Source organism: Mercenaria mercenaria, chromosome 14 (genome assembly GCF_021730395.1).
Source record: "Mercenaria mercenaria strain notata chromosome 14, MADL_Memer_1, whole genome shotgun sequence".
NCBI lineage: Eukaryota > Metazoa > Mollusca > Bivalvia > Venerida > Veneridae > Mercenaria > Mercenaria mercenaria.
In genome coordinates this window covers 6,372,268-6,384,511 of record NC_069374.1, presented here as the reverse complement: position 1 = coordinate 6,384,511, position 12,244 = coordinate 6,372,268, and the positions used below count along the sequence as shown (strand labels likewise).

Here is a 12,244-nt window from a genome sequence, read left to right as displayed (position 1 = left end):
TAAGATTTCAGTTTAATTTTGAAGCTTTTTCACTATTTCTCTGTTGTTTCTAAATGGATTTTATTCAAAGTTAAGACGGTCACTTAAATCATATGCCACAATGTTCATTGTTGTAGCGTAATGGCCTCTAAAAGCCACATGGCACCAGTGCTACCAGACTTGTAAAACCTGTGGTAGAACTTTCACACACATATATAAGATCGAAGACACAATAGTTTGTTTCTGATGTTTATTTAATTTCAGGTAATTAAAGAAAGTCTTTCAGTACAAGTAGTTTTATTGTCTCAGTGTCCATCTTTCAAATAATATTTAGCTACTTATTATAAAATGTTAAGAACTAATTACGTATATTCTGAAGTTGTCTTTTATGAAATCTACATAACATAATTATTTGGAAATTAACCTAACGAGGCATAATGGTATTTTTGACTTACGTTGGCAGAACCACGGTTGGTGGCTCTGCCGCCTCGCCTCCGAATGTCTAGTACATAGACCTTTTATATGCACCGGCCAGACTGTTGATTACCAAATTAAGATGTAGTTTTCCTGGTGTTATGTCTTAACCTGCCGAGAGCTACGCTAACTTGTCAGTTTTATATTTGAACAATTTTAAAAGGTCAAGAGTTTCCGGTGAAAGCCTTTAACTAATTTTGAATGAATATATATTATCCAAGACATTGAATAATTCAGTCTTTTAAAACAATAGCCTAGCCCTCTTTTTTGAAATTACATTATATTGTGCTGGCACCAAAATGCTATGAGTTATGCCTCCTTTTACTAGATTTTCATGTTCAAGTTGTAACGCACTTCTGCTCTATCCCGCATGCTTGACGCAAACTTCAAATAGTTGATCCACACTATTAGCTACATGATATGATATTTGTCCCTTTTATACTAAATGTTTTGAAACTTTTCTCTGTCTCTGTTATTACTAAATACAGTTGACGCAGACTTAAGATTTTGTCAAATTTCTTCATCCACATTGTAACTAAAACACTCCAGCGTCAGCTCCGGCTTCCTCAGATGTGCCAAGTTTCACTATTCAGCATCCAAATAGCCGAGCGCGCTGTCTCCCATAACAGCTCTTTTTAATTTTTTTAAGCCCCCAGCATCTGCTGATGCTGGAGGCATATAGTGATTGTCCTGTCTGTCTGTCCGTCCGTCCGTCCTTATGATGTTAACAAAATGGGACCGTTTCGTCTTGTATCAATTCCCATTACTAGAATGACTTGATACGAATGCAGATGTAACCTGTGATCATTCCTCATCTTCAGACATCACCTGACCTCAGTTTGACCTTGACCTTGACCTTGGCCTCATTTTGGACTTAGGTTGCTTTATATGGACCATCTCTTGGTTAACCAAATGGGACCGTTTCGTCTAGCATCAATACCCCTTACAAGAATGAATTGATACTAATACAGATGTAAACTGTGACCATTTCTCATCTTCAATCATCACCTGACCTTAGTTTAACCTTGACCTCGTTTTGGACTTAGGGGCAAAATCTATCGACAAGGATGCCGCTGTGGGCACCGAGACAAAAGTACTGCACAAAATTACTTACGGGATGTTTATAAGTTAAAGAGCGTCGAAGACAACAAAATCAGTGCTTTCCTCCGCACAAACCGTATGCAATCAGTTATCAGTACTTTTCTGGACCACTTCGCCCAACTACGAAAGTGTATACGTTATTACACAGTTAGTTCACGAAAAGCATTTGGGCGAAGTGTTTGAGGAATGGTCCTGAGAACTGATGGCAGACACTTTTTGATAAGGAAAACATTCAATTATGAAAGTCATTCAAGGTATAAGGGAAATGTAGGCAAATGTTTCTGGAATCGAGCGTACGGTATCCAAAAGTCACGTGGGTTGGCCAGACTGGTCATGATTATGCTTCAGAAAGACGTTATTATTGAAAGAAACAAGACGCAGACACCAGATGTCCATCTGCAGGAATAAATATTCGTCTCTGGTAAAGCATTTTCAAAACAAAAATCATCCATTAACAGCACCTGAATCGCCTTGTTAATACCCGATTTTTCTCCCGTAAATACATGGATGAATCCAGTGACAAAAAGTAGTTTTTATACTAGAATATAGATCTTTTGATGTCATAATAATAATGAATTCAGTTTAATGTATTCTGAGTCATTTTAAGTAAGGCTGAAATAAGTACTCAACAATAATGCTATAGTTTAAGAAAGCGCCTTTCTTTGAGATAGTTACATTTTACACGACAAGGTGTGACTTGCAACTTAAGGTAACGCACCCGTAATGACCATGTATAATTTCCGTCTGGTTATGGACTCTTCCTATGCGATTTTTTCATTTTAAGATTTATATAAAAATCCATGTGACAGCCGAAGAGAAGAAGGTCACGAGAATATGTAATCTCACAGAAACTGCGAATATTGTTACGGGTCCACTACCTTAAATAAAATACAATGTTTATTAGACTGTTGCTACTTTTCTACCGTTGAAAAATTGTGTTCGCAATTAACGCCAAAAGCATCAACACTGAGGAAAGTTTGATCACTGCGGCGTCACTGACTTCCTCAAGTACAGGGCCGTTACAAAAGTTTGTATCACATTTGGTTAAGCAGACGAGATCCAAACCGTCCCAGACGCAGGCAGTCTCGTTGTTTGACTTGAGACTTGCCAGCCGCGTGTAGGTGCTTTTGTTTGTCTTGTTGCCTGAGAAGGAGAAATGTATCCCGTCACTGCAATCTCGTATATGGGACACGGTGTTACCTGAAAAAAGTATGAATAAGATGGTGCTTTTGAAAAGTGGTCTCGCAGTCTGGCTGAAAATGTGTACATAAACCAACAAGTGCAAAAAGGTATTGTTTTTATTCATAAGAAATATTTCAAATCTAGTGTTTTCTTTGCAATTTAAAATATTTAATGATTGACTGGCTATTACTGTGTAGGAACGCTTAAGGTATTAGATGCTTAATAGTAATGTTTACAAAATGGCATTTGCTTAGTATATTCTTAAAGGTAACCGTGTTTTGCACTGTTGCAATTTTCAAAACTTTTACCGTGCAGTTTTTTTTTTATAAATTTTGTATAGCTTATGGTATCTCCTCAAGCTCAAGTAGAGACAAATTTCAAAGTGATGGCCAATATCCAAAATGTTTGCAGAGAACTCATTTTTATAAAAGAAACATCAAACTATTGGTAAACAATTATAAAACACAAAATAAAAATGTCAGTATCATTTTTTCTAGGGTGCCTCAAGTAAACGGATTTAATGAGACAGAATTCTAACTTCAGCATTGAAAAAATAAGGTCGAATCCTGTGTTTCTGTTTTGAATTTTGCTTACTGCATTCAAAAATAACCTTGGGGCAGACGTAAAACCTACCTAAATTTCTTCCACAATATGTAATCTAAAGAGTGAAAGCAAAACGGAGAACTTTTACCGCATGTAACTCAATAATTTTAAAGATGTATAACTCTAACCCTTCTGTTTAAGGAGTAAATTCACTTTGAACAGCAAGAGACCGCTTAACATTTTTTTTCCATTTTTGTACAAGAAATCATTAATAAGTCTTGAAAGAAATAAAAACTTACTAGAAAAAAGGAAAATAAGGGGGAAAAAATTGGTCCCAGTAGGGCTTGAAGCTGCGCCCCCTTGAGAATTGCAGTAAAAGTAGGTTTATGGTAGGAATTGAATACTCTTCAAATAGGAGGTACTCTATTACTCTTCTAATACCTTAAAACAATGAGTTGATGGTCTATGAAAAAGTATAAGGACGGATTACACCAAACCGGAAGTGACGTAGTCCAAAATGTAGTTCCATGCTATGGATGAAATCTGGTATAATGAGTGACATGAGGAGGTGACAGTTATATTTTCGGCTTCGTTTTATTGCTCATTGTATTGAGAAAAGATCTAGACCTTTTCATTGTGAAAATTTTCCCTTTAATAAGTTTGTTCTTGCGAAAAATGTTACTAAGCGTAATTGCTAAACGGCTGTCTTTATGGGGGATTTTAGAGGGTGATGTTTCTCAAACAGATTATTCTTTTAAAATTTCAACATAACATGTAAATTTTTTTCTATTTTTGATAAGAAGACGTGCATACTAAACATATATGGTTTTCATATCATTGAATGGATCTTAAGTGCTGAATATGCCGTCTGAATATTTTATTGTTATTACGAAATAAAGAAGGAATTGAATTGGTAGAATGTAACCATAAGGTATGTTATATTCTAATACCAAAATATTTGTTAGAGTCACATTTCTTCTTAAGTTTCATAGAACGATTTCAAGAATGTATAATATATATTTCTTAACCGCTATCCTGCTAAATAGACTGGTCCATCATTCAATTTGGGCTGTACCACTTATTATTCGAAGGGGTGTTCACTGACAACTTACTGACTGAATAGCGAACAGTAAGTTAAATGAGGCGTGATTTTGGAACTATACAACTAATCAGTAATATGTTGTTTGCACAAACTATATCTGGCATCTGATATGATTCTGGTCAATTGCAACAGAAGATACGCAGTAACATGGTTATATTTTCGGTAAAACACAACGTCGGTACATTAGTTTTTAATCATTTCGGAAAAAGATGTCTGTGTGTGTCTTTCCAAAAATAAGAGTTGTCCGTAAGACTGCATGCTCGACTTTTCTCAGTGCTTGACTCTGAATTAGAGCTTTGCCAGTAAAAACTTTATAAAACTTAAACCAAATAATTCTAAGTTAAAAAGGGGCATAACTATGTCAAAATTCAACCGAAGTTATCGGGATTGTTTTTTTTCTGGTGTAGACTGATAGTAAATAACAGTTTTAAGTTTCAAGTCAAAAGCTTTGCTAGTAACAGAGATATTTGACTTTATCAAAAACATTAACCAAAAAATCCTAGATTAAAAAAAGCATAACTCTGTCAAAATCCAAACCAGAGTTACGGCGATTGCTTCTCCTTGTGTACACTTTGATAGTTAATAATTATCTGAAGTGTCAAGTCAATAGCTTTGATAGTAATAGAGATATTTGACTTACCAACGTGGCCGACACCGACACCGTGGTGAGTGCAATAGCTCTACTTTTTCTTCGAAAAGTTGAGCTAATAAGTGAAAATGAATTGGTACGAATAAGTTCAAATTTTAAAGAATAATAAGCAGTTTCTTAGCTTGAAAATGATACTTTTTCCGTGGTGATGCTACTCAAACGTCTCTAGCTGTCCAAGTTTGTATATTACCTCAATACTAAACAGACGTCCACGGGTCTATTGAAGAAAAAAAATCATTTGTAGCTATTACGCTCTGAAACGTACCGGAAGAAGAAAAACATGTTTTGCTGTTTGCCCTATATATTGTCTATACCTATAATCAAGAACAGCTCCTTACCTTTCTGTCCGCCAGATTCAGTCAGTAGACTAAATTCCACCTTTGCCGGGAGGGGAACGAATTTATAGATATATCCTAGAATGGCATTTTATACATCTGTTGGTTAGGGGACATTTTATCAGCAACATATCATTGAAAACAAAATAATTGTAATAGGTTAAATATAATAAAAATCACGCATTTACATTAATCAAGACATCCTATACATACCAAGAAGTTCATATCTTTCTATCATGCATGTTACATTGTAAGGAAATACACAATCTTTCTTCACTTCCTCATAGTTCTTTCCATCCATTGCCTGCTTGTATGTATTGAAGTCCTCGCAATAGTTATTTCCGCCGGTTGATGCGCATGCGTAACAACGGAGACCACCTGTCTGATTTTGTTCCTTTTGCGCAGCTGCAACGCAGAATTAAAATCCATTCATTTTTACTGGTAAATTATTCTTTGCAACATACTTGGTTGATATGTGTTTTTCTCTCATACACAGGCACAATCAAACCAAGTCTGCTTTTATTTTGCTTGGTAGGTTCTATCCAAAGGATCTTACCTATTTTTACTCGGTAGGTCCATTTACCGCTCATATATTAAGCCTTGCTATGTAAACATACAAAGTAAGATTAAATACATGTATCACGAAACCACAGGCACATAGCTTAAAAAGAGGTAGAAATATTAGATTCTGTTCTTAGATATCTAAAAAAAAAAAAAGAAACATGAAAGCAAAACAAACTTAACCGTTACAAATACATAATTGTTATCCCATTTTCGTAAAATCTCAATAAAATCCAGTCTCTTCTCATTCTGTGCGTTTTCGCGTGCCTGGCGTCATTTTGGCGTCGTCGAGTAAAGAACGTTAATGATCGACGTTACCAATCTGTATCTAAATGCATAAATTAAATTCATTATGAAAAACGCAGTGTCTGAAAGTTTAAGTGTAACCCCATTTCTTTTCAATTCAAGTAAATTAGGGGTAGTTGTCTAAACTTGAGCACGACTTCTTTAACCTCAATTTAAAAAATGGTAAACAAGCAAATTTATATGCCAAACTAATCATATAACAATTACATGATAGTATACCAAAATCCCTAGTGGGTGAATGATTTCACCTAGTAGCCGGGGGACTATAAGGCAGGTCCTAAGCACTTACAGAGTCACAGTCTCGTGAGGTTAGAATCATCAGTTAGCTTAGAGCAATAGTAAAAGCAAAATAAAGGCTACACTGAATAACTAACTGACTGACTGACTAACCTGACTGACCTGACAGACTAGCTAACTACCTAACAAACTAACCAGCCATGCAGCCAGCCAACCAACCAACCAGCCAACTACCTAACCGGTGCGGTGTATGAATGGAACAATAAGTTCTTTCTTTTATTTACATGATGATACTTTAACTAGTTTTAATAAGTCATTTGCACATAGACATATCTCTGCTCCCTACTGGTTGTATCTGGTGAGCAGATTACAACAATGAATGTATTTTCATAAAATATCAATAGAATATTATTCTTTTAGTTAAGCCATACGTGTTGCTTAATGTAGTTATATGCACGTGTTTTTTTTTCTGGTTTTTTTTTTTGTTTGTTTTTTTAATTTTGTGTATTGACAGTTTCTATGATATACAGGCTAAATAACTTCGGACACCCTCTCTTAATCCTAGTCTGTTTAGTTCAGCCCATGATTTCTCGTTTAGGACTTAAAAAAAAAACCCCTTCAGGAAACCACAATTGGAGTTAAAAACTGATAGAACCTTTTTAAATTTTTTTATTTTTTTACTTAATTATGGTCTTTGTTAACTCCTATCCCTCAAAAAATGATTGAAAAAATTTATTTTGATTCCAATTTTTTTAAAAACTATACAAGATAATTTAAATGGTTTTGAAAGGGCCTTCTACATCCATTCATATAGTTTAGATCTATATAAACCTTTTTAAACAAACGAAAGAATGTTATTTAGTGTTTATTAAAAGATTGGTTAAAACTTGAAAGCTTAATTCTTAATTTTCTTTTTAATTAAAAATTTGTTATTTTGTCAATTTAGAACTAACAGTTAAATGGTGAAGAACTGTTATAATTTTGAAATTTGTTTTTTTTGTAAATGTATTTTTACAAATTTAATGATTTTACATCTTTAAAAAAGGGGCGAAAGAATTTTTTTTAAAATTTTTTTATTTTTAAAATTTACTAAATGCTTACTGGGTATTTAAAAGTAAAAATGGACACAAATATCCACAGTGTGTATAGAAATGACTTTGATTAAAGGTACATGTGTATATTAGATCCTATCTTCATATCTAAAGACACGAAGAATTATTTCATATAGTTTACGTAAACATAAAAGTAACTTTTAATGTGTAATAACAGTACTATGCAAGGCTAAAAACAGTATACACAGTACAAATGTGTACCGTCACTGAAAAAAAAATGTGTTTTTTTAAACAATCAACAGTTATTGCATGACTTTTAATTATGAATGCAGCTCTATGTACAGACTTAATATATATATTTAGTTAAATTAAATACATTTGATGAGATTTAACTTTGAATAAATATCTAAACATAAAAAATTTCAGTGAATGAACCCATTGGTACTTTAACTAAACCACGTCTTTAACAAAAACGTGTTTTTTTTTGAAAGATTAGTTAAAATTATTTTCTGGTTTTTAAAAATTTTAAAAAAAAAAAATTTTTTTTAAAGTAACAAAAGACGTAAAGGGTTGGGAAGAAAAATTTTTTTAATTTTCCCTTTTTCAACAATTTTATTCCATTCTTCAAAAACGCAACTGCGATAAAGTAACTTGCGTTTAATAATTTGAAACCCTTTTTTCATTGCCCAAAGGTTTTTTTATACCTAATGCACTATCGCGGGGTTTTAATATAAAACTACTAAACATTTGTTTAACTTATTGTTTTTTATCGATTTGTAGAAAAAGGTCTCAAAACTATGTAAACTCGTCCAATCACTGTTTTCCTAGTTTTCTGACAGTTTTGTGGTTGGTACAGATTCTAAATACCATGCATATTCCCCTTACCCTGATTCGAACCTCATTCTACGGGGGGGGGTACGGCGTCCACTATGCCTCATTTTGGGTAATAAAAACGATCGAAGAATCATATGATGATTGATAACGATAGTAATGCCGAGACTCGTATTGCTGCTGATGCGCTGCTGTAGGAGATGATGACAAAAAAGGATGATATAGCAGAGAAATGTACTTTCAATTTTATCAAGAAATAAATAGGCCCCTCGTTGCAGGGTCAATGGGCGTTTCAACGGGTCTTTTTGGGTTCGAAAACTAAAAAAATTTTCGTACAAATTTTCATATATGTTTAAAACATTGTGAAAAGTAGAGATTTAAAACCCCCGAAGTTAAAAAATTTTTTTAAACCGTTGCCCAGAAATTTTGGGTGTCCTATTTCACAAATCAGAAAATTTATTTTTGGGAAGGGGTTTTTTTTTTTGTTGCTCAAGTTTTTTTTTGGAAGAAAGTGATTTTACTCTTAGTGGATATAACTATACAGTGCAATCTCTAGTAACACGACACCGTTATATAGTAAAATAAATCACAGGCAGTAAAACTACATTTTTACTACATCAACGTCTCTGTACAATAAAAATATTTCGGTCTTCTCTGTATTTCGGGGTATTGCCGTACAGAGGCTGTGCTGTAGTTCTAAAATAAAAAAAAAAGTTTGATTACCTATCAGCACATTAAGTCCAAGTAAGAATATAACTGTTTGACGGAATAACTCCATTTTTTTACAGATGAATTACTAAAATATCCAACTTCCCGTTTTTATCAGTTTTCATGAAATTTAATCGTTCACACGAAAAGGAATAAAATACACCAATCGAAGTTTTTTTCTTTTGTTATTTTATGATCAAGGTGATTTTTGGGGATAAGAACTTTTTTTTTCTAGTAGGGAAACTATTTATATATTTACTTTGTCACGTATAAGAAATTGTAAAAGGAGAGATAAGCTCATATTTTAGGTTTTTAAATTAAAATTGTCATGGTTTTTGGCACAGGGGCCCTTTAGAGTGCAAAAAAGCAGCACATAAAAGAGCAATTGCCATAAATATTTTGTAACACTGCCTAAGTTCTATAAAAAAAAATAATAAAAAAATAAACAGTGTTAGTATGCAATCTTTGAATTCATGACACTCTTTGAAAAATGCGTCGGGTTTTTTAAGGAAGGAAATTTAAATTTTTCAAAAAGGGGAAAATTTAGAAACCCCATCGCAGCTTCATCTTAAAAATGGTTATATCAAAACTGTAAGGGTTCTTTTTGGGTTTTTTTCCAGAATCATTCTTTATAAAACCTTAAATGTTTATCCAAACGGCAGTCAGAATTTATACGTCATGTCTCAAGCCGTGGACCTAGACAAATGAAAACGAGAAAAGTTAGACAGACAAAAAAAAATTTTTTCACCAAAACGAGCCTATCAGAGACGAAAAGAAAGTCGTGACGCATAAACATCAAAAGTACAGCATTTATCCATTGTCTCCCACGACAGGTGAGCTTACCTATCTGGTCGGGTAAAATCTTATAAACCAACATTGGAAGCGTGAAAAGAACAAATTAATGCTTATTACTAAAAATGCATGCCGCTGCAGAAAAGAACACTTTTTGACCCTGGGGTACCGTAGAATTTTGCATACCGGTTTCACCTTTTTTAGTAACACTCAATTGATTTGAAATTAAATTTTTCGATGGGGTCAGTGATTATGTTTAAAAAGTATTATTTTTTTTTTTAAAGTTAATGCTAAAGGCAACAGCAAAAATTTTGGGTTTTTCATTCATACTTTTGGGGAAATTTCAATCAATTTTTTTTCCCGTCGTTCAATTAACGCGTGCACAATGGAAGTAAATTACCATTGTTCAATAACTAATTTTTACCCATTTACCGAAGGGCTTTTTAGGGAGAAATGCGCGCGTTTGAAATGGGTTAGTATTTTTTTCCCCTTCAGACTTATTCTTTTAAAAACATAGGGGTAGGTTAGAAGATGTACAGTGTTTTATTTCTTTCTGGTCTAGTACCAGTGGGGAAAGCACCACGTAGCTCCTTAAATTTTCAAACTCAGATATATTCAAAATTGAAAAGCATTCAAGTCATGTGTAATGTGGTAAAGGGTTTTTTTGGGACGTAAAACAGAAAACGATAACGGGACAAGTGCAAATCTACTTTCAGGTGAAAGGGGAAAATTTGAAAACCATTTCTAATTCAAAGTAAGAGTAAATGGGATTTATTTTGAAAAGCTCTCTCTGGATTTTATTTCGTAAATAACAAAAAAGTTTGGGATGATAAATTTTATAGATCACGAGTTATTAACCATGTAATAAGCATTATTGTTTCTATCAAATAAAAGGGTTTTTTAATTTCGTCAAAAAAATTGATATTAATTGTAGTAACAATATAAAACCCCTGCACTTGCTTGCAGTCACGTCACGTCTAGAAAGTTTAGAAAATTTTTCCCGCAACACCTAACGAAATTTTTCAATATATTCATTTCCCCCAATTTGTAAGAATGAATATATACATTGAAAAAGGTAAAGTGGAGGAAATAATTTAGTTAAGATAAAAAACAGAAAAAGTTGATTTTTTCACATTGGCAGTAATGTACCTAGGTAAACTTGGGCCATGACATTACACTTCGTATATTACAAATTACAGGGCAATTTGTTTTTTCAAAATACTTTTTTGGGATTTTTTTTTCTAAGAAAACATTAAATTGTAAATAATTAAACAAAAATATAAAACAAAAACCCAAATTTGCACATTAAAGGAACATCAAAGTAAAACATTAAGTACCAGAAAAAAAAACAAGATAAAATAAAACAGCAATCAGACTAAAACAGGGGGTGCACATGCGCCCTCTCCGTTCCCGGGATTTACCAAACCTTTTTAAAGGGTTTAAAAATTTGTTTTTCCTGAAAAAGTTGTGAGAAAAAGGGTTTCCCAAAAATTGGGATCTTAGATTTTAAAAACAAGATCTAATCAGGGAAAAAACACTGTAAAGAACTAAGAGCCCCTTTTTTGGTTTTTTAGCTTTTTTTGTACAAAACCCCTCCCCGAAATGCCCCGTCAGGGGGCAATAATTTAAAATTTGGGAGAGGGGTAAAAAGTTAGATTTTAGTTTTTTCCCGTCTACAAAGTTTTTTCCCATACTTTTTTAAAAATTTAACTGCCTGGGAAACTTTTTTACATTTTTGAGAAGGCATCAAATTTTTAAATTTATAATCATGATCCACAAAATATTTTACATTTTCACACAACATTTTAATGTCATTTAAACAAAAGCTTATATTTTTATTTTTTAGTCCTTTTTTCCAAAGGGTTTGCCTGAATTATCTGAATTTGCCCTTTATTTGATGTCTGAGAAACCATTTTATTTGAGAGAGCTATCATTTTTAATAGTTTTTTTTCATTTTTTTATCATGACTGATTTTTAAAAAGTGTTATCATAGTTATTTTTAAAAAACTCTTTCCTCCACAAAATGAGAAATACATTAATAAAAATATTTTAAAAAAAACAGGGGCCCAAAATAGGGAAACCCCCAAAAGACTATTTTTTAATTTTAGAGCAACAAATATGAGGCAAACATCCCCAAAGGCTTTGGGTAAGTCCCTAGGAAAAGCATAAAATATTTGTTTTGATCAAAGCTATTTTCCAATCTTCTGTTTCTTTCAAAAAGGGACTCTGCATCCATAGTTTGGTTAAAAAAAGAAAAAGAATCAAAATGGGGGTTAAAAAAAACTGATGCTGAAAGGGTATTTCTGGGAAGTCCTTTTTTAAGTACTGTTTTTCTTAAAATTGGGGCAACTGTGCTATTTTTTAAATTGTCCCGGGAATTGGAGTAGTGAAG

The 12,244-nt window shown here is 33.1% G+C and overlaps 1 protein-coding gene across 1 annotated transcript; it reads right to left on the bottom strand.

The window, feature by feature from the left end:
* Positions 1 to 2,192: 2,192 nt before the first annotated feature.
* On the bottom strand, positions 2,193 to 9,212 carry LOC123527964 (uncharacterized). The gene is made up of 3 exons (XM_045307707.2): positions 9,076 to 9,212; positions 5,579 to 5,770; positions 2,193 to 2,754 (listed from the first exon to the last, which is right to left on the bottom strand). The coding sequence occupies exons 1-3, from the start codon at positions 9,128 to 9,130 to the stop codon at positions 2,474 to 2,476; spliced, it is 528 nt and encodes a 175-aa protein (XP_045163642.2). The 5' UTR covers positions 9,131 to 9,212; the 3' UTR covers positions 2,193 to 2,473.
* Positions 9,213 to 12,244: the final 3,032 nt, after the last annotated feature.

What these genes read in the sequence shown, in the direction of transcription:
- LOC123527964 (XM_045307707.2), bottom strand. Translation starts at nt 9,130, where the DNA reads ATGGAGTTATTCCGTCAAACAGTTATATTCTTACTTGGACTTAATGTG. An exon ending in TGGACTTAATGTGCTGATAG is followed by an intron (nt 5,771 to 9,075) that starts GTAATCAAACTT and finishes TCTGCGTTGCAG; the next exon opens with CTGCGCAAAAGGAACAAAAT. An exon ending in AGAAAGATATGAACTTCTTG is followed by an intron (nt 2,755 to 5,578) that starts GTATGTATAGGA and finishes TACTTTTTTCAG; the next exon opens with GTAACACCGTGTCCCATATA.